This window comes from Aethalodelphis obliquidens, unplaced genomic scaffold (assembly GCF_003676395.1).
Source record: "Aethalodelphis obliquidens isolate GAN/ISIS:26980383/991018 unplaced genomic scaffold, ASM367639v1 scaffold7, whole genome shotgun sequence".
Taxonomy (NCBI): Eukaryota; Metazoa; Chordata; class Mammalia; order Artiodactyla; family Delphinidae; genus Aethalodelphis; species Aethalodelphis obliquidens.
Window position 1 is genome coordinate 55,571,284 of NW_020837951.1, and position 26,801 is coordinate 55,598,084.

Consider the following 26,801-nt stretch of genomic DNA (forward strand, 5'->3'; position numbering starts at 1 on the left):
TGTATGCACCCATATAGGAACACCTGAATACATAAAACAAACACTCCTCTAAAGGTAGGTAATTTTATTGCTTCCACCATATAGTAGAGCTAACTATGGTAGACAGGTTAAAGCACCGGCCCCAGATTACATAAATACTATGTGCCTAAGATCACATCACTGATAATGGAATTCTAACCCATGAAGGCTGGTTCTAGAATTTGAAAGTCTTAATAATTTTGCCTTGCTGCCTTTCTCTGTTAGCATGGTTGTTTAATCTTACTAGCTATTATGGAATAAAGCTGAATCTAGGAGATGCTTTGAAATTTGCTTCTACAAAAAAAATCATTGATCGACTGTGTGAGAAGGATATACAGTTGTATGACCTATAGAGCAATACAGCATCACTCTCTGCACATTAAGTCAAAGCCAAAGCAGTCATCCCCATTTAATTTTCTTATGGCCTTCCCCCTGATCCCCAGGTATAGTCATTGTATGCTCTGACATGTCAGTTATATTAAAAATTCTAGTACTGTATCATCAACAGAACCACAGTCACCTCCTTATCAACTTGTACCTTAGAAAGAAATCTCACTGACACTGTTTTTTAATGGGGTGTGAGAAAGAAAATCCTTTACCATTTTAAGAATTGGCCCATAGCTTTTGGGAGTGTGCATTCTCTGAGCATCAGAAGTAGAATATCATTTTTGTAGACATGTTACCAGACCATAAATATCCTTACAGTTTTCCTCAGTTTTAGACAATTGATCTATATCCATGCGCAAGGAACATTAAAATGAATTTGAAGTACTGTCTCATTTCTAGGACTGTGTCTGGCAAATAGTAGCACCAGCATATTTAGGCATATGCGTAAGTATTTTTATTGAGGCTTTGCTTATAATAGGAAAAAACCTGGAGTCCCTTGGTTCTGTGTTTCCATCCAATCACCAGTATTTTGCTAAGTCCTGTCTCTAGTTTACTGCCATCCTCTTCTCTTTATTCTCATTGTCATTGCCTTAGCACAGGCTTTTAGTATCTTTTGTAGATTGCCTAGAACTCAAAACTTTCAGTTACATTTTTTTGTCTACTTGAAATGCATCTAAATTATGCATAGCTATTTCTGAATCACAGCTTTTATTTTTTAAAATATTTATTTATTTATTTGGCTGTGCCGGGTCTTAGTTGTGGCACGTGGGATATTGGTTGCAGCATGTGGGATCTTTAGTTGCAGCATGCGGGGTCTTTAGTTGAGGCATGCGAACTCTTAGTTGCGGCATGTGGAATCTAGTTCCCTGACCAGGGATCGAACCCGGGCCCTCTGCACTGGGAGCTTGGAGTCTTAGCCACTGGACCACCAAGGAAGTCCCACTTATATTATTCTTACTTTAAACCTTTTGGTGGCTTCCCATTGCATTCAAAATGTGTTCCAAACTTCTTAGCCTAGTATTCAGAGCATCTTGTGATCTGGCCTCTACCTGCCATTCCAACTCTGTTTCTCATTGCTACTCTTAATATTCTCTTTCACACCCAGCTAAATGGAAATGTAGATTGTTTTGCCACAACATGAGTTACTGTGACATGAATTAGAATATAACTTATTTATAAATAAGGGAAAGACATCAGTTTAATTTAGAATTCCTGTTGTTTCATTGTGATTTTTTTTCCCGTTCCCAGCATGTTAATGTATTGAGTCACCAAATAACAGCTGAAAGCAAAGTATTATAAGAGAGTGGAATACAGCAAATTGTAGAGGAGTACAGTGTTCTAAATAGTACCCATTCATCTCTCTTTTTTTTTTTTTCTTTTTTTTTCCCATCTTGGTGTGACCAGACACTGTTTTGGAAGTGATTACTCTGCTATTCTCCTGGATCTCTTTGAATTTTGCTCTTGTCTCCATAACTTGGTGTCTTTAAATCATACTATTTATACTTCCTTAAATTATACTATTTTTGTTAGGGTTGTTATTTTTCACAGTTAATCATTATCTTCAAAATGGTGGCTCAAAACAGCCATTTGTTTACTCTCATTCTGTGATTTGCACTGGGTTTGGTCAAATGGTTCTCCTGATCTCACCTCTAGTACTGATGTGGCTACAGTCATTTGACAGCTCCACTGATGCTGGATAGCCCCTTAGTTACATATCTGGTAGTTGACTGTAGCTGTCTGTTCTGGTTTTCTTTGTGACCTCTTATTTTCCAGTAGGCTAGATAAGGCCTTTCTTGTGATGGTAGAAGCTTTTCAAGAAGCAGAAGTTTCTAAGTCGAACCATCACTTCCATTCCTCTTTTCTAAATAGCTTTATTGAAGTACTGTTGGTATACAATAAATTGCACATGTTTGAAATGTACAATTAGATAAATTTTGAAACCATAACTACAGTCAAGATAGTGAACAGATCCATCACAGGTTTCCTTGTACCCTTTTGTAATTCCTCCATCCTGCCATGATTCACCTCCCTCTAAAACCAATTACTGATTTGCTTTCTGTCACTACAGATTACTAGAGTTTTAAACAAATGGAATCATACAGTATGTGCTATGACATTTTTCTAATTTCTTTTACTCAGCATAATTTTGAGATTCATGCATGTTGTCATGGATCAGTAGTTAATGCTGAGTATCTTATTGAATATAACACAGTTGGTTTATCCATTTATCTGTTGATGGGCATTTGAGTTGTTTATAGTTTTGGGCTATTTTAAATAAAAGTGCTATGAACATTCATGTACAAATCTTTATATGGGCATATATTTCCTTTTATCTTGGGTAAATAGCCATGAATGGAACAGCTAGATCGTAAGGTAGGTCCCTTATGTTTAACTTTTTAAGGACACGCTAAACTTTTTACGAAGCAGTTGTACCATTTTACATTCCTACCAGCAGGGTACAAGAGTTCTCATTCCTCTTTGCCAACCTAAGGTGTGCCTTTTTAATTTTAGCTATTCTAATGGCTGTGTGGTGGTATCCCATTATAGTTTTAATTTACATTTCTCTAATAACTAATGATGTTGAACATCTTTTCATTTGTTTATTTGCCATGTGTGTTTTCTGTGGTAAAGTGTCTTTTCAGATCATTCGCCCATTTTATTTATTGGGTTCTTTGCTTTCTTATTGTTGAGTTTCTAGAGTTCTTAGTGTATTTTGGATTCAAGTCCTTTATTACACATATGCTTTACGAAGAATTTCTCCTAGTATGTTACTTGTCTTTTCATTCTCTTAACACTATTTTTTGAATGCGTGAAGTACTTAATTTTGATGATGTCTGGTTCATTAGTTTATTTTTTAATGGCTCTTATCTTCTTCCTATGCTTTCTTCTAGAAGTCTTATGATTTAGGTTTTATATTTAGGTCTCTGATATATGTTGAGTTAATTTTTATATATGGTGCAGGATATGGATCTAAGTTAATTATTTGCATATTGATATTCAGTTGTTCCAGCACCGTTTGTTGAAAAGGTTATCCTTTCTATATTGCATTTCTTTTGCATCTGTGTCATAAATCTGTTGTCCACATGTATGTGGGGTTTTGTCTGTGTTCTCTATTCAGTTCCATGATATATTTGTCTGTGTTAATACAGTATTACTTTTGATTACTCTAGCTTTGTAATAATTTTTGAAATCACAGTGTGTTACTTTTTCAACTTTGTTTTCAAAGTTGTTTTCAGTGTTTTAGGACCTTTTGTTTCTGTATGAATTTTAGCATCAGCTTGTCGGTTTCTATGAAAATACCTGCTGAGATTTTGACTGGCATTGCATTGGATATGTGGATCCATTTGGGGGGAGTTGTCATCTTAGCAGTATTCAATCTTCTGACCTATGAACAACATATATCTCTTCCTTTCATCTTAGCAGTATTGAATCTTCTGACCTATGAACAACATATATCTCTTCCTTTATTTAGATATTTTTAACTTTGTCAATGTTTTGTTATCAGTGTACAAGTATTTCACATCTTTTGCCAGGTTTATCCCAAAGTATTTTATATTTTTTGATGTTTTTGAAAACAGTATTTTAATTTGCTGATTGTTCACTGATAGTATATAGAAATGCAGTTGATTTTTCTATTGATCTTGTATCTTGCAACCATGCTAAACTCAGTTATTCTAGTACTGTTTTTGTAGATTCTGCCAGATTTTCTGTATAGACAGTGACGTCAAAAAACAGTTTTACGTTTTTCCTTTCCAATCTGGATCCTTTTATTTCTTTTTCTTGCCTGATTTTATTGGTTAGACTGTCCAGTACAATTTTGAATAGGAGGAAAGCATTTAGTCTTTTACTATTAAGAATCATGTTATAGGGGCTTTCCTGGTGGTGCAGTGGTTAAGAATCCACCTGCCAATGCAGGGAGCACAGGTTCAAGCTCTGGCCCGGGAAGATCCCACATGCTGCAGAGCAACTGAGCCCGTGTGCCACAACTACTGAACCTGTGCTCTGGAGCCCACAAGCTACAGCGACTGAGCCCGCGTGCCACAACTACTGAAGCCCGCGTGCCTAGAACCTGTGCTCCTCAACAAGAGAAGCCACCGCAATGAGAAGCCTGCACACCGCAATGAAGAGAAGCCCCCGCTCGCCGCAACTGGAGAAAGCCCATGCACAGCAACAGAGACCCAGTGCAGCCAAAGATAAATAAATAAATAAATATTAAAAAAAGAAGAAGAATCATGTTATAGATATTTTGTAAATCCCCTTTATCAAGTTGTGGAAATTAACCCTCTCATTAATTTGCTGAAAATTTTTAATTAGTAATGTTATATTGGATTTTTTCTAATGTCTTTCCTGCATTTATTGAGACTATCATACTATTTTTCTTTTTTAGTTTGTTAATATGGTAACTTACATTTATAGATTCTTGAATGTTAAACCAACCCTGCATTCCTGGATAAACCCCATTTACTTATGATGTATTAATACATTGTTAGATTTAATTTGCTAAAACTGTTTATAAATTTTACATCTGTGTTAATAAGCGATATTGGCTGGTAGTTTCTTTTCCTCATAATGTCTTTGTCTTCTTTTAGTATGAGGGTAATGCTGGCCTCATAAAATGTGATCAAAAGTGTTCCCTCTTTGTTGGTTTTCTAGAAGAGTTTGTGTTGAATTGATATCTCTTTTCTAAGTATTTGATAGAATTCACCAGTGATAGCATGTGGGCCTAGAGTTTTGTTCTGCTTTGTGGAAAGGATTTTAATTGAAATTTCAATTTCTTTAGTAGATATAAGCCTATGTAGGGTACCTCTTTCTTTTCAGTACGATTTAATAGTTTGTGTCTTTAAAGGAACCCATCCATTTCATCCAAGCTGGAAATTTACTGTCATAAAGTTATTCACAGTACTCCCTTGTTATTTTAATATCTGTAGAATATGTAGTGATGTCACCTCTCTCATTTCTGATAGTGGTTATTCTCTTTCTTTTTTTCCTGGACAGTATGACTAGAAGTATATCGATTTTAATGATCTTTAAAAAAAAAAAACAGATTTTAATTTCATTGATTTTATTTTTGTTTTCTACTTCACTGATTTCTATGCTGATCTGTATTATTTCCTCTATTTTTTTTTTAATTTGTTTACTTTGGGTTTCATTTGCTCATCTGTTTCTTGTTTAAAGTAGAACCCAAGGTCACCGATTTGGCATTTTTCTTTTTTTCTAATACAGGTGTTTGAAGCTATAAAATTTCCCTTAAGTACTGCTGTAATAACACCCCACAAATTTTAGTATCCTGTATTTTTCTAAATTTCTGTCTTGATTTCTTCTTTTATTCATGAATTATTTACAAGCATATTATTATTATTTTTTTTTTTCGGTATGCGGGGCTCTCACTGTTGTGGCCTCTCCCGTTGCGGAGCACAGGCTCCGGACGCGCAGGCTCAGCGGCCATGGCTCACGGGCCCAGCCGCTCCGCGGCATGTGGGATCTTCCCGGACCGGGGCACAAACCCATGTCCCCTGCATCGGCAGGCGGACTCTCAACCACTGTGCCACCAGGGAAGCCCTACAAGCATATTATTTAGTTTCCAAATATTTGAGAGTTCTCCAGAAATCTTATGTCATCAATTTCTAGTTTAATTCTGTTGGGGTGAAGGAACATATATTATACATGTTTTATTTTTATATATGGTAAGACCCCAACATAGATTGCTATTATTCTTGTTTAAAAAGTCAGTTTAGGGCTTCCCTGGTGGCACAGTGGTTGAGAGTCCGCCTGCTGATGCAGGGGACACGGGTTCGTGCCCCGGTCCGGGAAGATCCCACATGCCGCGGAGCGGCTGGGCCCGTGAGCCATGGCCGCTGAGCCTGCGTGTCCGGAGCCTGTGCTCCACAATGGGAGAGGCCACAACAGTGAGAGGCCTGCGTACCGCCCCCCCCAAAAAACACAAAAAAAACCCCCAAAAACCAAAAAAAAGTCAATTTACCACAGCCATACCTGAGGACTACCTTCCTGAGCATTCTAATCAATGCCCTGTGCGTTATGAGTTTCCTCAGTCTTGCTGGTGGGACAGGGACTGTTTTCTGGACTGTTGGAGCACCATGCACTGTTCCCTTTACTAATCCTTTTGGTTTCTCTTCTGCCTTGGTAGTATCCTCACATGCATGTGCTTATTGGTGCTCTTTGATTCTTTCTCCATGCAGCTCTCTTGACTCTGGTACTCTGTCATATAAATTTTGTTAGTGCCTTGTTCTTCCTGGACTCTCAACATCGTCTTCTCAACTCAGGGAGTCTGCCAGGCTCTGTCTCTATTCCCCTTCTCAGTGCTGTGACCTGCAAACTCAAGAGAGTAAGCTGGAACAATCATAGAACTCACCTGAGTTGTTTTCCATGTGTCAGAGATCACGAGCCTTCATTGCTTGTCAGTGTTTTGAAAACCATTGTTTCATATATTTTGTTTGGTTTTTGGTTGGTTGTTTCAGATGGAAGCACAAATTGACTTCAGCTTAATCCATCTTCGTTGGAAGCAGAAGTGTTTTTTTTTTTAAGTATTCTGATATAAAACAATGTGATAGAACTAGTAATAATATAATAATTTTTGATGACTATTTGTATCAAAAGATATTCTTCACCTATCTTTGAGAGAATGTGTTATTTATAACCATTTTTGTTGTTTTTCATTTAACTATATTCATAGGTATGAATGTACAAAGTCTGAAAGAGTATACAAAAGTGTTAGATCATTATCTTATTATGCTTTGGGGTGAGTAATTTTATATACTTGAACATGTATAACAAAAAAATAAAGCTAAAAACAGAGAGCATCATTTATAAACCAGTGTAAAGAATTAAAAAATGCTAGTCTGTTATCAGCCTTATTTGAAACCTGATATGACAGTATGTTGGGATAGAAGATACATCTCTAAATCATCGAATCCTTCTCTCTTAAGTTATTACAGAAATCTCTGTGATGCCGTTATTCAAGTCATTGGAGCCAGATGCATAAATCTGTCCTATTCTTTATGGTAAAAATGGTATATGCTGAGGAAGAAATGCACTATGACTTGGAATTCTAAACTATCTGGTGAATTCATGTACAAAAAAGTATTTGGGTTGGTAGAGGAAAGTATTGGGATGCTGCCTACAGGTTAAGCATTAGTTATATATAGCAGTTGATTTGTCTCATGACACGGTTAGATTTAAATTACTCCTGTTTACAGAAGTTTACTATTTGTAATATATATGTCATGCATCAGTCATAAAATAATTTAAAAATACATTTAATTTGGGGTGGCAAGTGAAAACTTCCCAAATGCCCAAACAAAGCAGAATAGAAACAGGCAGTTAATAATAATAATAATAATGATAACCGTATCAACTACCACCACCACCTGTAGAATTCAATCTCTTCTTTTTAAAATGTGGAATTAGGTGAGGTAGTTTGCCTGGTTTTTTAAAAGCTCTGTTACTAGATTTGCAATTGAAATAAATGATGTGAAACTTTAATATTCATACCTCTCTGACTGATAATTTGTTGCATTATTAATATCCTTTTACATTATTGTTTCTAGTTCTTCTAAGTAGCATTAGTAGAGACAAGGCTGTCTCTTCCAGCCTCTATTTAAGTAGTGATTTTCTTTTATCCTCTCAATACCTTTATCCTTATGACCTTATGGCCCTAATTCATGGATAGACAAAAGAAGGGGACATAAAGACTTGTCATATAAGTTGCCTACAGATTGTTGGGCCTCTGTAATTAAAGGCACATAATCCAGTAATATACCTTGGAGAAAGAAAAAAATATTGTTAAGACTTAGGGATAACAGGAAAGAGAACTTCGAAGTTCTTTATTTTGTCTTTTCATTAACTTAGAAAAGTTAGTTTTGGGGTGTGTGCGTGTGTTTATGGATGTATACTCAAAGAAGGTATTGGTATTGTTGCCTACAGAGTAAGCAGTAGTTATATACTTTTTTGCAGTATTTTAGGGATAGGAAGAGAAGGACCATCATAACACTGCATAAAAAACAGTTTGGGTATAGATACACAAAGATGCTACTTTTTAAGGATGATCATGTTTTTGCTACCAAAACTTTTTAAGTTGTTCAAAGGCAGGACTGTTCATGAAATTATCACTGATGAATGTCATTGAGATCTGGAAATAAATAGCATTTAATATACATGCAAAGCCATAGAAACTTGGTAAAGATCATTGATACAGAATACCAAAATAGTAAATCAAGCCATTATTTGTAATTTGATCTAGTATACTGTCTATATAAAATTTCTAAATGCTGGTGCAAAGTGATGCTGTGTTTTTCCTGGCATTATAGTCTTCTAAGCACTTGTTAAAATTCTGAGTACATTATTAGCATTTGATATTCTGAAATGTTGAACTTTTGACCTTGAGTGACTGATATTCAGACAGTGGTTGTATGTTATTCATCTAAGTATTAGACCGTATTATTTTACTTTTCTAGCCCCTGTAATAGTAGAGTTTACACATTTTAAACAGTCACTAATCTATATAGGGGTCATGATGTCTGAAACTTTCAATATGGTTTGATTTGAATCCATTTTCTTTTTGATCCCATAGTTTTCACATTAGAAGAATAAAAAATTGCACATGAGTAATTAGAATGATGATCTTTTCTGAAGGATTTTAACCTTTTTTCTTTTGTATCCCAATATGTTGAATTAGAGTTTTGGAATACATTAAAATATTAAAGTTTATAGCTTAGAAACAAAACACCTGGCTTTGCTGAAGAAATTGAGTATTTCCTCTGGCATTCCTTTATGTGAAAAACAGAAAACCAGTACTGGAAAGAAACTTGAAACTTTGAATAATTTTTTCAGTTTCTTTAGTTCTACTTTGGGTAAAAGCCCTCCTGCCTCTAAAATGATAAGAATTCAGTGTGAATATAAGGAAGTTTGGGTAAAACATTGCCACTTCACTCTGTTAATGCCTGAAAATGTTTGTTTAGAAAAAGCTAAATATTGTATTTATATAAATGTAAAATGGTTGTTTGAGCTTTACAAGTCAGATATGTGCCATGATCATATGATGGCACGGTTTGTTTTAATATAATTTATATATATATTTTAATTGAAATATAGTTGATTTACAATGTGTGTTAATTTCTGCTGTACAGAAAAGTGATTCTTATACATATACATACGTTTTTTAATATTCTTTTCCATTATGGTTTATCACAAGATATTGACTATATTTCCCTGTGCTGTACGGTAGGACCTTGTTGTTCATCCATTCTATGCATATCATGTTTGCATCTGCTAATCCCAAACTCACAATCCAACCCCCCCACCCCCCCATCCCCCGGCAGCCACAAGTCTGTTCTCTATGTCTCTGAGTCTGTTTCTGTTTTGTAGATAAGTTCATTTGTGTCATATTTTAGATTACATATATAAGTGATATCATATGGTATTTGTCTTTCTCTTTCTGACTTACTTCACTTAATACAGTTTATATTTTTAAAACATTTTATTAACTTAGAAAAATTAGCTGATGTTCAAATTTTTTAAGTTGGAGGTTTGCTCTGTTTTTACTTCTGTCTTGATATATTTTGTAGTAAATCAGAGGCTAATTGATTGATTTTGAAATGTATAAAATATGTTATTCTGAAGTTACACTATATAAACTTTGAGTAGAGTCAAGAATTTCATCATACTTACTATTTGGTGACATAATTGCTTTAAAAACTCAGAAAAATTATTTGCCGTATTATTCCAGAGTTTAAAACGTTCTGTATATTTTGCAAAATAATCATCTATTATTGAATAATAAAGTTATTTTAGAATATTAATGTCTACAGCATGTTACGAACTATTGATTTCAATTACCTATGAAATATTTTGAAATCTGTAAATCCCTTTCATGAGTTACTTTAAACAAGATGGATTATATTGAAGCAAAGTGATTTTTTTATTTGCATAATTAAGCTATAGCTCTTCAAAAGGGGGTTCTTGAAGTGTTTCCAAAGTAACAATATATAAAATTAAGATTACAGTCATAGCCTTACCCTTTAATTCATGGTAAATAAAATTTATCTTTCAGACGGCAAATGGCTACATCTTGTTTTTTCATATAACATCTACAAGAGGGGACAAGTACCTTTATGAACCAGTGTATCCCAAGTAAGTTTGTTGTCTTTCATTTTTTAAATATTTGATTTGCATACTTTGTATTCACAAAACATTACAGTTTGGGGTTGTCTCAAGTGCTAAGCCAGCATTTCCAAAACACTGTTTTAAAGATTACCAGGTCTTTGAACTGCTGTCACTTGAATAAAGAATTCTATAATTAAATAAGTCTGAAAATCTTGGATGGATGTACTATCTCCAGAATTACTATTAAAATACTCCAGATCTAGCATCCTTTAGTCTTTATTGGGGATGTATGAGCTAAGATCATGAGGGGAAGAGGTGAAGTGTCAGTAAGCTGTACGTACTTTTTCCTGTACATTTTAGTATATGCATAGAAAAAATATGTACCCCAAACAGTGGGTTACCTCTTGATTAGAATTTGAGGGAACTTGGACTTTTGATCTTTAATCTGTGTTCTGTATGTTTTGCATTGTTTTTTTTTCCTTTTTTGTTATTTTCCTTACTTGTGAAACAAGAGAACATTTTATTGAAAGACCTTTTGAAATAAAAGAACATGTAATGTAATTTTCAAGTATTTCACCTTTTTAAAAAACGATCAAGCCATTAAAACTGGATGAAAATATAAATGAATTATTTATCACATTTCTAGATGATAGAAGACAGAGGTTATTAGTTATATAAGTAATTAAAGGGAAAATAGATTACATTATATGAAAGTTTAAATTTCTGAAAATTAACAGAAAAAAAAAGACCAACATTAAAAGGGCAGATAACAAACTGGGGGAAAATTTTGCAGTAAACAAGACCAAGGCTTACTGTTTTTTATATGAAGGGGTCATATAAATTGCTAAGAAACACAAAGATTTCAAAAGATAAATACGTAAAAGCAATCTCATAAGAGGAGATGTCATCCATTTTAATTCTCAATTTAGACATACTCTGAAAGATTTCAAAAGATAAATAGATAAAAGCAATCTCATGAGAGGAACTATCTCCATTTTAATTCTCAATTTAGACACTCTCCTGTAAATAAAAAGCAATAAACAGAATCACCTGTACTTAACTTGATTATTTTTTATACTATTATAGGTGGGCAGGGGACTATTATAGGTGGGCAGGGGAGGGAAATAACATCTCTTGAAACAGTGAAAAATACAATTTTCTTCCATTTGCCAACATGATTTACATATATTTAGAGTGTTTTGGAATAGTATTTTGAGACTCACTTTTTGTTTTCCAGAGGTTTTAAAAAGTTTCTTACCTTTTAATTCTAAGACTCCAGGGGACACTGCTTAACTAAGTAGTAGTCCCAACAATGCATGAGCTATGCTGCGTTTGACTGTATATGTTAAGCTAAAGAACTAAGTAAAGAGCATTATTGTTTTGTTTTGTTTTTAAACTTGGATGTTCTTCCACTGTGTTGAAGAGTTTGAGTTTCAATATGTGGGCTCAATAAAATGTTTATTGCCTTAGAGCAGCATAAATAGAAATTAAGGGGGGATATAGGCTTTGGTGTCAGATAGACCTGGAATTGAATGTCAGTTCTGCTGCTTTTCAGCTGTATGTCTCCTATCAAGTTAAAATACCTCTAAAAACCTGAGTTTCCTCATCTGTAGAATGAGATAACAGTAGTAATTATTTTATAGGATTAAATGAGACCATGCATATTAAATGTTTAGGTAAGTGCCTAGCTTGTGGAAAAATTAATAATGGACAGCTGCTATTATTATTAATATATTTTTTCCCTCATCAAATTTTTACTTTATTTCTAATGTTTTAAGTGATTATATATATAAAGTGATTTTATACATTACATAAATTGTATATATTATATATATTTTTTGTTTTTAACTTGATAATATACTTTTTTCAGAGTTTAACTTCTAGTAACTGTTACATAAAATCAAACAAAATCTCTTATATGGAAACAGTTTCGCAGAGCAGATTAGAATCAGCCTATTATGCATTTGTTTGCTAGACTACTTTCTAGTTCGGCTTTTTAGTCTAGTAAGTTTCTTAGTTTTTCTGTAGAACCTGTTTATAAAATGGGAATAAAAATATTTTCTTCAGTTGTTTGGAGGGTTATGTGAGTTTAGGTTTTTAAAACCTGATTTGAGGAGAGTTTTTTTTAAAATTTAGTTTTTATTGGGTATAAGATAAGCTCAAGGACGTATTATACAATATACAATGTAGCCAATATTTTGTAATAACTGTAAATGGAAAGTAAATTGTATAAAAATTTTTAAAAACTAAAAAAATTTAGTTTTGAGAGTGTATCATCATCATCTGTGCCATTGTAAACACTTATGCAATTCAAGACACTATTCTAAGCACTTTTTCAAACTAACTTAATCCCTGTAGCAACCTGATGAGGTAGTTATGTACAGTAACTATACAAACTGCAGCACAGAGATGGCCAAGTAACTCACCCATAGTCATACACTAGTAAGTGACACAGTCAGGATCTAAACTTAAGTGTTGTAGCTGCAAAATCTGTGTATTTAAATTAACCACCAATACTACACTTCAACCCCGTGTGTCCATCTAGCCATCTACTACTTTGGGTTTTATTTGGGGAGTTAGGGAACCAAAAATGGATAAATGATCTGGAGTGGTTTATAGTAGTCCTGAAGAATAGAGACAGCATAATTGAGGCCAGTGGTTAGTCATCCTCTTCACAGTTTTAGAAACGCTATTGTCTCTTGCTTCTCTTCTCTAAATCTTATAAGTTCCTCCCATGAGTTTTTCTATAGTATCTCAACTTCCTTGTATTATGTGACAGCATCTTAACCTCAGACTGCCTCTTTTCCCATAGTGCTTCATCTTAGAACAGGTCAGATGCCCCCATAATCTTTCAGAGTTTCCACATAGTGTTGTTTCCAACATCCTTCCTGTTGATGGTGGGAGTCAGGCTTCAGCAATGGTTACAGTCTTATATTAAATGACTCTTTATGCCTCAAAGGTCATTTAGGTCATTTATTGTTTGATTAATGAATTTTCCATTTCTTTCATCCTTTGCATCTTTATAAATTCCATTCTATATTAAAATATTCCTTCATATTGGTTACACAGGCCAATGGATGGACTTTTCCATTGAAGGGGTCATCTTGATGGCTTTTTCTTTCATGTCTTGTAACTTACAGTGCAATTAATGAAGGAAACTCTGTCAGGGATAAATCAGAAATAATTTGTGTTAAGCTTTAGAATATGTTCATGTGTTTATTTTTAAGTATGAGTTTGGTAGATCTTGAAACTGCAAATCATATTTAATTTCATAATGAAAATAATTTCAACAAACATTTCATCATTATGTATACTACTTTGAGAGCAGAGATTTTTTTCTCCTTATTCTTTCTATCTTTCCACCTTATTGAGACCAGCCTTATTGAGGTTAGTGGTCTTTTAAAAAGAAAAGTTACTGTACTAAAATTCAGTATATTTAATTATCAACTATTAAAGATGAAGATATTATCTTCTTCACTGAAAAAAATCACTCCAAAACAACTATCAAAATTCAGACGTCCCACTCCCTCCCCAAGGCCAATATTTTTACCATCTGTTATGAATTAGTGCTAGGTGGGAAGCAAGAAGAGAATAATTAGTTGAAGTTAGCAATTTCTAACTTCAACACAACTTGCCTTTTCAAAAATCCTGCTTCTTGGGAACTATACTCAATATGTTACAATAACCTATAAGAGAAAAAAATCTGATAAATAACATATATATGATATATATATATACACATATATATTATATATACAACTGAATCACTGCTGTACACCTGAAACTAGCATAACATTGTAAGTCAATTATACTTCAATAAAATAAAGCTTCTTGCAGGAGAAACCTGCAAGTAAGGGGATATAAACATTTACTCAGTTACATCAAAGGGAATAAAAGAGGTTTGAATTACTTACAGATGTGAAAGATTCCCCTCAACATTTGTTTTTTTCTTTTTGCTAGTAAGTTTTGAGTGTTAGTTTTCTGGAGAATAAACTTTAACTGCTTTTTTCCCCTTAAGCTTCTATAGATTTAGAAAGTTATTTCTAACAATATATCTTGGTCTAAGTTCAGTTTTTGAACTTGACAAAGTGTGCTAGTTATCCTAACATTTTTGATTCCCTTTGATCTTCTCAAAACGTTGCATGTGTAATTTGATTTCAATATGTATGTATTCTGTAACAGTACATGTGTAACCTTTAGCTGTTCAACTTTGTGTCTTTTATGTATCCATTAGCTTACATTATAATTGCATGAGCATTTACTAATAAGATTAATTAGCAACGTTATTCTATAAATTCTGGACAGTGAAAACCACTCCCTGTTGGCCACACTTCTAAGACTGGCACCTGAATTCAAAGAATCACAGAATTGTTAAGAAATCTGCCTGATTCAAAGAGCCCTGTGCATTGTTCTTATCGGACTCAAAGCTGTCTGATTTTGTGATAATGTAAATAAAAAGCTTTTTTTTTCTTTTTAAGAAAAATGATATAAAATGCCTGGTGATAAAGAGTACTTACCTCTTTCAGAAAACTCTTCTGAAAAATTGTTGTCATCCATCTGTCCATTTAAGTATTAAATTTTGTCAGGCTCCAGGACCGTTTTAGATACTGGGATGCAGCAGAGGAAAAAGAAAAAAGAAGAAAAACAACAACAACAAGAAACTCTACTCATACAGCCTGCATTCTTGTAATAGATGGTGATAAATAAGTAAAATACATTACAAATTAGGTGATACATTCTATGGAGAAAAATAAAGCCGGGAAAGGGAATGGGAAGTGGGGAAACAACTTGAAATAGAGTGGTCAGGGTCTTTACTGAGAAGATGATGTTTTAAAAGTTCTCAATGAGATGAGGAAACAAAACATACACCCATGGCCAGAGCATTCTGGATTGGTGAGATTTAGAAGGTAAGAAAGTTAATAAGAAGAAATTACTGTGAATAAATCCTAGGTCTTATCTAATAACTTACAGTGAAAAAATCAGAAGGGAGAAATTTTTTATTAAATATAAAAAGAAAAATTACATTCTGCTTTTAAAATAACCTAATCCTGGGAAAGCCTACAGTTTATTCTCTTTTTTTGTAAATGGCACCATCATTTGAGCTTATTTATTCTTACGACTTAATAACTCCAATAGCCAGTCTATATCAAGTCCAGTATATTCTACCTTGTATCCCTCATGTCTTTCCCTTCTTCCTAATTCTCAGCAACACTACTTTAGCTTGGGTTCTGTCATTTTTCTCCTGGATTATTGTAATATCTTATTAATTAATCTTTTGTGGTTTACCCCTAAATGAATTTTTCTAACATAAAATTAACTTGCCATTTTTCTACAGTTTTTCAGTGGCTTTTCTTAGATTTCAGGATTAATCGTGTTGCTTACTTTTTTTGAGTTTTATTTTACAAATCTGAAGAATGGATTTAATATCCACTTCATGAAGATGTCATTAGGTTGTTTTTGTTTGTTTGTTTGTTTGTTTTTTGCGGTACGCGGGCCTCTCAGTGTTGTGGCCTCTCCCGTTGCGGAGCACAGGCTCCGGACGCACAGGCTCAGCAGCCATGGCTCACGGGCCCAGCTGCTCCGCGGCATGTGGGATCTTCCCGGACTGGGGCACGAACCCGTGTCCCCTGCATAGGCAGGCGGACTCTCAACCACTGCGCCACCAGGGAAGCCCTGTCATTAGGTTTAAATCAACACCTTAAATTACTCTGTAGAGTACCTAAAATAATGCTTTACTGTTGCCCAGGATTTTGTTATGCGTTCTCTTGTATTCTACATGCTCTTACTGGCTTTAATTATCCAGTATATATGGATGAGGTTCAGACGTTTCTGTAATATAGTACCACTTTCTTAAGCTTCTGGCCCACCTTTCTGGAACAAATCTATTTAGGTGTCTCTAGGCAGCCTCAAACTCATCATGTGTAAACCTAACTCATTTCCTCTCTACCAAGCCAAACATGTTATTGCTTTTCTAAAATTTATTGCCATTACCATGATCTTTTATACAGTGTGTGATGTTGAAAACCTTGGAATCTTTATTTCTTCATTTCTCTTCTTTGTTTGGTAATCAGATTGTATTGATTGATTACAACTCTCTAGTGCCTCTAAAATTTGCTAGTATGTATTTTACTCTCACTTGTCATATTAAGGGCATTCATGGCCTCTCCTTGCCTATTGAAAAGCTTGTTTACTAACTCATTCTTGTCCTCTAGTCTCTTTCTCCTCCATACTGAAATCCATTCTTTGCACTGATAACCAGATTTATTCTTCAAAGCAGAAACTTGATGATGTGATTCTTGTCTCAGAAACTTTTTTTTAAAGTCTGGATTTACTTTGTTCTAAATAATTAACACCTGGATCTAAAGATACAAAAAAGCTAGCATTATACATCAGTACTTCCTGGAATATTATTTCAGAAAGATCATATCAGTAAATTTTTTTATTTCTAATTTTTTTATTGTGGTAAAATACACAATGTAACATTTATCATCATAATGTTTTAAAGTATAGTTATATAGTTGGCCCTTTAACAACACAGGTTTGAACTGTGCAGGTCCACTTATACATGGATTTTTTTCAGTAAATATGTACTGCAGGATTCTTGGTTGGTTGAATCCAAGGATACAGAGCCACATATATGGAGGGCCAACTGTAAAGTTATGCACAGATTTTCAAGTGCATGGAGGTCTGCATCCCTAACCCACAGGTTGTTCAAGGTTTAACTGTACTTCATATAAGTGAAACCATATGGTATTTATCTTTTGTGACTGACTTATTTCACTTAGCATAATGTCCTCAAGTTTCATTCATTTTGTAGCATATGTTAGACTTTCCTTCCTTTTAAAGGTTGAATAATATTCCACTGTATGTATATACCACATTCTATTGTGAATAATGCTGCTATGAACATGGGTATTCAAATGTCTCTTTGAGACCCTGATTTCAGTTCCTTTGGGTATATACTCCAAAGTAGAATTGCTGTATGTTACGGTAATTCTCTTTTTAATTTTTTTGAGGAACTGCCATACTATTATCCTCAGGGGCTGTACCATATTCTGTACTTAGTGCACAAGGACTCTAATTTCTCTACATTTTTGCCAACACTTATTGTTATATATGTATTTTTATAGTAACTTGTAGGTGTGAGGTGGTATCTCACTTTAGTTTTGATTTGTATTTCCCTAATGATTAGTGATGTTAGGTACTTTTCTAATGTGCTTATTGGCCGATTGTGTATCATTGGAGAAATGTCTGTTTTGAGTCCTCTGCCCCTTTTTGAATCAGGTTGTTTTGGTTTTTTGCTGTTGAGTTTTAGGAGTTCTATATATATTCAGGGTATTAATTCCTTATCTCATAAACTTCTGTTGCTCTCCAGTCCCCACAAAATAAAGTCCAAGAGATCTGGCTTGGCATTTAGAACTTACTTTTCCCCTATCTCTAGCACACTGAACCCACACTTCCTATGTATTTTAATTCTGTTCATTTGCTATTTGCTTTACTTAGTATGCCTTCACCGCTATCTTTTTTTATGTAAGAAAGCTATCTCACTTGGTTTTCAAGCTCAGGTCAAATGTTTATAAAGCTTGACCTCAACTCTCCTATCTTCCCTTGTACCCAAGAAATAGCTGATCCCTCATGTATAATCCCATGGCACTTAAAAAAATTTACACTGGTAGTCCATGAATTTATTCTTATAAAAACAAACAAGTACTATGTTGAGGTATGTTCCTGCTGTGCCTGCTTTCTGGAGAGTTTTTATTATAAATGGATGTTGAATTTTATCAAAAGCTTTTTCTGTATCTATTGACATGATCTGTGGTTTTTATTCTTCAGTTCATTAATGTGATGTATCACATTGATTGATTTGTGGATATTGAAAAATCCTTGCATCTGTGGAATAAATCCCACTTGATCATGTTGTATGATCCTTTTAATGTATTGTTGGATTTGGTTTGCTAGTATTTTGTTGAGGATTTTTGCATCTGTGTTCATCAATGATATTGGCCTGTAATTTTCCTTTCGTGTGATGTCTTTGTCTGGTTTTGGTATCAGGGCGATGGTGGCCTCATAGAGTGCGTTTGGAAGTGTTCCTTCCTCTGCAATTTTTTGGAATAGTTTCAGAAGGATAGGTGTTAACTCTTCTCTAAATGTTTGGTAGAATTCACCTGTGAAGCCATCTGGTCCTGGAATTTCATTTTTGGGGAGTTTTTAAATTACTGATTCAGTTTCAGTACTGGTGATTGGTCTGTTCATATTTTCTATTTCTTCTTGATTCAGTCTTGAGTGATTACACCTTTCTAAGAATTTGGCCATTTTTTCTAGGTTGTCCATTTTATTGGCATATAGTTGTTTGTAGTAGTCTCTTATTATCCTTTGTATTTCTGTGGTGTTGGTTGTAACTTCTCCTTTTTCATTCCTGATTTTATTGATTTGGGACCTATATTACAAACCAACAGCTAATATCATCCTCACCGGTGAAAAAGCTGAAAGCATTTCCTCTAAGACCAGGAACAAGACAAGGGTGCCCACAATTGCCACTTTTATTCAACATAGTATTGGAAGTCCTAGCCACGTCAATCAGAGAAGAAAAAGAAATAAAAGGAATGCAAATTGGAAAAGAAGTAGAGCTGTCACTGTTGGCAGGTGATATGATGCTATACGTAGAAAATCCTAAAGATGCCACCAGAAGACTACCAGAGCTCATCAGTGAGTTCGGTAAGGTTGCAGGACAGAAAAGTAATATACAGAAATCTGTTGCATTTCTATACGCTAACAATGAACTATCAGAGAAATTAAGGAAACAATCTGATTTACTGTCACATCAAAATGAACAAAATACCTAGAAATAAACCTACCTAAGGAGGCAAAAGACCTGTAGTCAGAAAACTGTAAGATACTGATGAAAGAAATCGAAGATGACTCAGATGGAAAGATATACCATGTTCCTGGATTGGAATAATCAATATTGTTAAAATGACCATACTACCCAAGGCAATCTACAGATTCAGTTCAATCCCTATCAGAATACCAATGGCATTTTCCACAAAAGCAGAACAAATAATTTTAAAATTTGTATGGAAACGCAGAAGACTCCAAATAGCTAAAACAATCTAGAGAAGGAAGAACAAAGCTGGAAGAATCACATTCCCTGTCTTCAGACTATACTACAAAGCTACAGTAATCAAAACAGTATGGTACTGGCACAAAAACAGACACATAGATCAATGGAACAGGATAGAGAGCCCAGAAATAAATCCACACACTTATACTCAATTAACCTGACAAAGGAGGCAAGAATATACAATGGAGAAAAGACATTCTCTTCAGTAAGTGGTGCTGGGTAAGCTGGACAGCTGCATGTTAAAGAATGAAATTAGAACATTCTCCAACACCATATATAAAAATATGTCAAAATGGATCAAAGACCTAAATGTAAGACTGTATACTATAAAAGTCCTAGAGGAGAACGTAGGCAGAACATTCTGACATAAATCACAGCAATATTTTTTTGGATCTGTTTCCTAAAGCAAAGGAAACAAAAGCAAAAATAAACAAATGGGACCTAATTAAACCTAAAAGCTTCTGCACAGCAAGGTGCAGGAGTAAAGACGTAGACGTAAAGAATGGACTTGAGGACATGGGGAGGGAGAAGGGTAAGCTGGGACGAAGTGAGAGAGTGACATGGACATATATATACTACCAAATGTAAAATAGATAGCTAGTGGGAAGCAGCCACATAGCACAGGGAGATCAGCTCAGTACTTTGTGACCACCTAGACGGGTGGGATAGGGAGGGCGGGAGGGAGATGCAAGAGGGAGGAGATATGGGGATATATGTTTATGTATATCTGATTCACTTTGTTATAAAGCAGAAACTAACACACCATTGTAAAGCAATTATACTCCAATAAGGATGTTAAAAAAAATAAAAGCTTTCTGCACAGCAAGGGAAACCATTGACAAAACAAAAAGACAACCTACTGAATGGGAGAAAATATTTGCAAGCAATATGACTGATAAGGGATTAATATTCAACATACATTAACAGCTCATATAACTCAACATCAATAAAACAAACAACCCAATTAAAAAACGGGCAGAAGATCTGAATAGACATTTTTCTGAAGAGGAAATGCAGATGGTCAATGGGCACATGTAAAGAGGCTCAACATTGCTAATTATCAGGGAAATGCAAATCAGAACCACAATGAGATATCACGTCACGCCTGTCAGAATGGCCATCCTAAAAAAGAACATGAATAACAAGTCTTGTCAAGGATGTGGAGAAAAGGGAAGTCTCGTGCACTGTTGGTGTGACTGTAAATCAGTGGAGTCACTGTGGAAAACCATATTTTTAGTCAAAAGACTAAAAATAGAACTACCATATGACTTAGCAATTCTACTCCTGGGTATATGTCAAAAAAACCCTAAAAACACTAATTTGAACAGATACATGCACCCCAGTATTCCTAGCAGCATTATTTGCAATTGTCAAGATATGGAAGCAATCTAAGTGTCTATCAACAGATGAATGGATAAAGAAGAAGTGGTGTATATATATATATACAATGGAATACTACTCAGCCATAAAAAGGAATGAAATTTTGCCATTTGCAGCACCACGGATGGACTTGGAGGGCATTATGCTAAGTGAAATAAGCCAGACAGAGAAAGACAAATACTGTATATCACTTCTATGTGGAATCTAAAAAATATAACAAACGAGTGAATATAACAAAAGAGAAGTAGACTCACAGATACAGAGAACAAGCTAGTGGTTACCATTGAGGGGAGAGGCAATACAGGGGTGAGAGAGTAGTAGATACAAACTATTGAGTGTAAGATAGGCTGCAAGGATGTATTGTACAACACAGGGGATGTATCCAATATTTTGTAACAACTGTAAATAGAGTGTAACCTTTAAAAATTGTATTAAAAAGCACACAGATAATGAGAGACATACAAAAAGTAAAAAGTGAAATTGGGAACCTTGTCTGCTTTTTCAGATTCCAGTCTCATTTCACTCTCCAGTTAGCTTTATATCTTTTGAGTAAATAAATACCTAAGAGTTGAGTTGCTGGGGCATATCACATGTCTAGTGATTTTAGGTTGGATCATGGGCATTGTATTAGATATCAAATGTCTGATTTTCATTCTTTTGCTTTAAAGAATGTTGAGTTTTGTTTTGGATGGCAGTTAAGTTGGAGAGCTTCTTGATCCTTTTGAAGCTTGTTTATGTATTTTTAGGGTAGGTTCAACCTTTACTGTAGACTAGCTTAGCGCTTCTGAGCTCTCTGCTAATGTCCTGAGTCTTTAATAAGGTCTCTTTTATGTGGTCAGAACTGGAATGTCTCTCAGCCCTATATGAACGGTACAGCTGAAAACTCTGGTAGTTATTCTTTGGCTGACCTTGTGGGGTTTCACCATATATATGCATAGCTTAGTATTCAGCAAGACTTAAGGGGAATCCCTTAAGCTCTAGGTTTCTAGAGCTCTTTCTCTGTATCTCTCACCTGTCTTGTACTCTGTTCCACAAATAGCTGCTTATGCTTCCCTGAACTTTAATCTTTTTCTCCTCAGCTTAACAAGACTGCCATATTATGCTTGTGTCTTCCCACCATACATGGTAGTCTAGAAAGTGACTTCTATCAGAAAACCTTGTTTGTCTCCCTTCACTCAGGATTATAGTCCTGTTCTGCCTGTTATGCAGTGTCTGAATATGGTTGTTTTATATATTTTGACCAGTTATTTTTTTTATTGTTTCTGGAGGGCTAATTTGGCACCAGTTTGCTGTTAGTATAATAATAACGTGACTGATGACCACCTATGTGTCCATCAGTCAGCTTGAACAATTTTCAGTCTTTTTTCACTGAGTATGTTTTAGCACATTCAAGATATCATCATGTTATTTCATTCCCAAATACTTTCATTATTGATATTCTGGTAACAATTAGGTTAACTGAAAATGATGAAACAGGAGGTATGGAGTTTGATGAAAGAAACCATCCTGAGCCTTTCCAGAACTATGGTTGGAGAACCAAAGCCTTTTGGTCCAGAATTCACCTAGGATTGCCAGAACTTCCTGGATCAAGCCTAATACATTCCAGAATCATTTTAAAATTTGATAACCTGAGTTGTAAGAGAGTAGATCTTGAAAGTTCTTATCACAAGGGGAAAAAAATTGTAACTGTGAGGTGTTGGATGTTAACTAATCTTATTGTGGTAATCATTTTACAGTGTATACATATTGCAAATCATTTTGTTGTGCACCTTAAACTCATACAGTGTTCTATGTCAATTACACCTCAAGAAACTGGAAAAAAAATGTGAAAATCTGGAATGAGATTTTTTTCCATCATCATCAAACACTTATTGTATGCTTTGCTATCATTTGTAAGGCACTAGCTATTCTGTTGCTGAAAAGGTATAAGATGCTAATGAAGAGAGACATATTTAAAATTAATGGCAATATGCAATGGCAAATGCCAAGTGAATGAACATCCCTAAAGGTGTTAGTAGCATTTCAGGGGAAAATTCTTGAGTTGTCAGGGAAAGGTTTGTAGATAAGGAGATTTGAGCTATACTTGGAAGGAAAGATAGGCCTTAGGGTAAGTAATGTTGCTAGGAAAAATACTGTATAGTTAGCTGTACTTCTGAAATTCCTATCCGATGTCCCTGGGTTGTTTGCTGCCCACCCCACCCCCAGCACCACCAAATCTATCAGGTTATCTGCTATGTTACTGTTTTCTTTAGCTGGCACTTAAAGTATTTGAGATGTCCTGCACACTAGACTTTGTTGAAATCAATGCCTGTTGAATTTAATTGCATAGTGACAGTTTTCTGTATCATCTTGTTTAGCCCTCCAAAGCATACTTGACATATATATTAAAGGCAGTTTTTTCTCTCTCTTTTTTTTTTTTTTTTTTGCGGTACGCGGGCCTCTCACTGTTGTGGCCTCTCCCATTGCGGAGCCCAGGCTCCGGACGCGCAGGCTCAGCGCCCATGGCTCACGGGCCTAGCCGCTCCGCAGCATGTGGGATCTTCCCAGACTGGGGCACGAACCTGTGTCCCCTGCATCGGCAGGCGGACTTTCAACCACTGCGCCACCAGGGAAGCCCATTTTTTTCTCTTTTAAGACTTCTTTGTAATTTTTATGATACGTTTTTGAGTACTGTAGTTTGCTTTTTATTTTTATCAATTTAGTGGGAAACTGCTCCCTCCTCAAGGCTATGGGAAGTTTGACTAGTAGTTGACCTACCCCTCATTTCATTTTTCATTGCCCTTTGGGGGCTGTTCATTGACATGAATGCATTGCATTCATTAGAATGGAAAGCTAGGAAACTTTATTTAAAAAATAAATTTATTTTTATTTTTGGCTGTGTTGGGTCTTCATTGCTGTGCGTGGCTTTCTCTACTTAACGGCGAGCGGGGGCTACTACTCTTTGTTGCAGTGCACGGGCTTCTCATTGTGGTGTCTTCTCTTGTTGCAGAGCATGGGCTCTAGGCGCGTGGGCTTCAGTAGTTGTGGCATGCGGGCTCAGTAGTCATGGCTCTCGGGCTCTAGAGCGCAGGCTCAGTAATGGTGGCGCACAGGCTTAGTTGCTCTGCGGCATACGGGATCTTCCCAGACCAGGGCTTGAACCCGTGCTCCCTCTGTTGGCAGGTGGATTTTTAACCACTGGCACCACCAGGGAAGCCTGGAAACTGCTTTTAATTCATGAAAAATACATCAGTAAAGCAAAACTCTTAAACTGGCTTAATTTCATTTTCCCTACTTTCTTACGATATTGGACTTAATATTACTACCTCTGATAAATATACAGCAGTTTAGAGATGTGGAGAAGAGAATTTGAAGAGCATTTGAAATTAGAGCCACGTGGGTTTCAGTCTGGGCTCTACATTTTATAGGCAATAACTTTGGAAAAGCTGCTTGTTCAGTTACTTTCTGTGTTTTTGTGCATCTATAAAATGAGAACAATGAGTTAGTACGTTCTTAGTAAGTTGCAGTTGTTGTTGTCTAGGTTGCCTTTTGAATTATTAAACATAATCTGCTTCCACTGGATATTTAAGACAATTTGTGTGTGTTCAGGAAAGAAGGAAATTCAAGTTCACTAAATATATGGATTCTCTTATAATCCATTTGTTTCTCTAAGGTCAGTAGTAAAGTCCCCCCTTTCATTTCTGATTTTAGTGAGTTGAGTCTTCCTTTCTTTTTTCCTTAGGTTTTTCAATTTTGTTGTTGTTTTCAAAGAACTACCTTTGCTTTGCTTGATTTTCTCTATTGTTTTCCCATTCTCTGTTTTTTGTTCATATCTGCTCCAGTCTTCATTATATCCTTCCTTCTGCTAGTTTTGAGTTAAGTTTGCTCTTTTTCTAGATCCTTTTAAGATGGAAAGTTAGGTTATGGATTTGAGATTTTTCTTCTTTTTTGGTGCAAGCATTTTAGCTGTAAATTTTCCTCTGATCACTGCCTCCTATGGTGTTGTGTTTTCATTTTCATTAGTCTCAAAGTATTTTCTAATTTTCCTTTTGGTCTTTTCTTTGACCTATTGGCTGTCTCAGAGGTGTTGTTTAATTTCCACATATTTGTGAATTTTCTAGTTTTCCTTCTGTGATTGCTATCTAGTTTCATTTCATTGTGGTCAGAGAAGATAATTTCAATCTTTTTAAATTTATTGAGGCATTTTGGTGGCCTAACATGTTCTATCCTAGAGAATGTTTCATGTACATTTGCGAAGGAATGTGTATTCTGCTGTTACTGGGTAGAGTTTGGTATACATCTTAGGTCTGAGTGGTTTGTAATGTTCAGATTCTCTGTTTCCTTACTAATCTTCTGTGTAGTTGTTCTATGCATTATTGAAAGTGCGGTATTGTCCATTCGTTACTTTAGAACTATTGCCTAGTCGTTACTTTAGAACTTTTTCTCCCTTCAGTTGCTTCAGTATTTGCTTCATGTGTTTTGGGGCTCTGTTGTTACATGTGTTATCTGTTTATAATTGTTATATCTTCTTGCTGGATTGACACTTTCATCAATATATAATGTCCTTTATCTCTTTTAACAATTTTTGATTTAAAGTATTTTGTCAAATATTACTGTAACCACTAAGCTCTTATACAATTTGCATGGAGTATCATTTTTCATCCTTTCACTTTCAACTTATTTGTTTCTTTTGATCTAAATTGAGTTTCTTATAGAAAACTTAGAAATGGAATCATATGTTTTTTAATCTATTCTGACAATGTGTCTTTTAATTGAAGTGTTTAATCTATTTACATTTAAAATAATTGCTGATAAGGAAGAACTTCTGCCATTTTGCTATTTGTTCTCTGTGTGTCGTATCTTTTTTGTTCCTCAGTTCCTTCATTACTGTCTTCTTTTGTGTTTAATTTTGATTCCTTTTTCATTTCCTTTTCTCTGTATATTTCAGGTTTCTTTAGTGGTTATCTTGGGATTACGTAGTATCTTACACTTACAACAACCTAGATTGAATTAATAACAACTTGGTTTCAGTAACGAAACTATATTCCTCTACATCTTCATCCTTCCCCTTTTATGTTCTTATTGTCACACATTACATCATTATACATTGTGTGCCCATAATGTAGATTTAGAATTATCTTTTCATTCATTAGTCTTTAAAATCATATAGTTAAAAAGGTGGATTTCCAAATCAAAAATACAATATTGCTGGCTTTATATTCACCTATGTAGTTACCTTTACTGATGTTCTTTATTTTTTTCATATGGCTCTGGATTACTGTATAGTGATCTCTCATTTCAGCCTGAAGGACTCCCTTTAGTGTTTCTTGTAGTTCAGATCTGCTTGTGACAAAATCCCTCAACTTTTGTTTATCTGAAAATCTCTTAATTTCTCCTTTATTTTTGAAGGATAGTTTTTCTAGTTAAAGAATTCTTAGTTAGCTTTTTTTTGTCTTCCAGCATTTGCATTGTCATCCCACTGCCCCTGTCCTCCATGGTTTCTGATGAGAAACTGGCTGCTAATGTTATTGAGGATCCCTTGTATATGATGCGTCACTTCTCTTGTTGCTTTCGAGGTTCTCTTTGTCTTTCAGTAGTTTGAATACGATGTATCTTGTATGGATCTTTTTGAATTTATCCTTCTTGGGAGTTTGCTAAGCTTCTTGGATGGTTAGATTGATGTTTCTGTTAGATTTGGGACATTTTCAACCATTATTTCTTCAAATATTCTTCCTGCCTCTTCCTCTTGCCTTGCCTTTGGGACTCCCATTATATTTAATGTTGGTATGTATGGTGG

The 26,801-nt window shown here is 35.0% G+C and overlaps 1 protein-coding gene across 5 annotated transcripts in view; it reads left to right on the top strand.

Annotated features, from left to right (window-relative positions):
- RIC1 (RIC1 partner of RAB6A GEF complex) overlaps positions 1-26,801 on the top strand; it is a 136,498-nt gene that overhangs the window by 50,287 nt on the left and 59,410 nt on the right. For 4 of the 5 annotated variants that reach the window (XM_027105831.1, XM_027105834.1, XM_027105833.1 and 1 more), the window contains one exon: positions 10,472-10,551. In XM_027105831.1, coding sequence (XP_026961632.1) covers positions 10,472-10,551 — 80 coding nt within the window. Of the gene's footprint in view, positions 1-10,471; positions 10,552-14,825; positions 15,432-26,801 lie in introns of those variants that run through there. The other variant, XM_027105835.1, reaches the window with a different exon arrangement.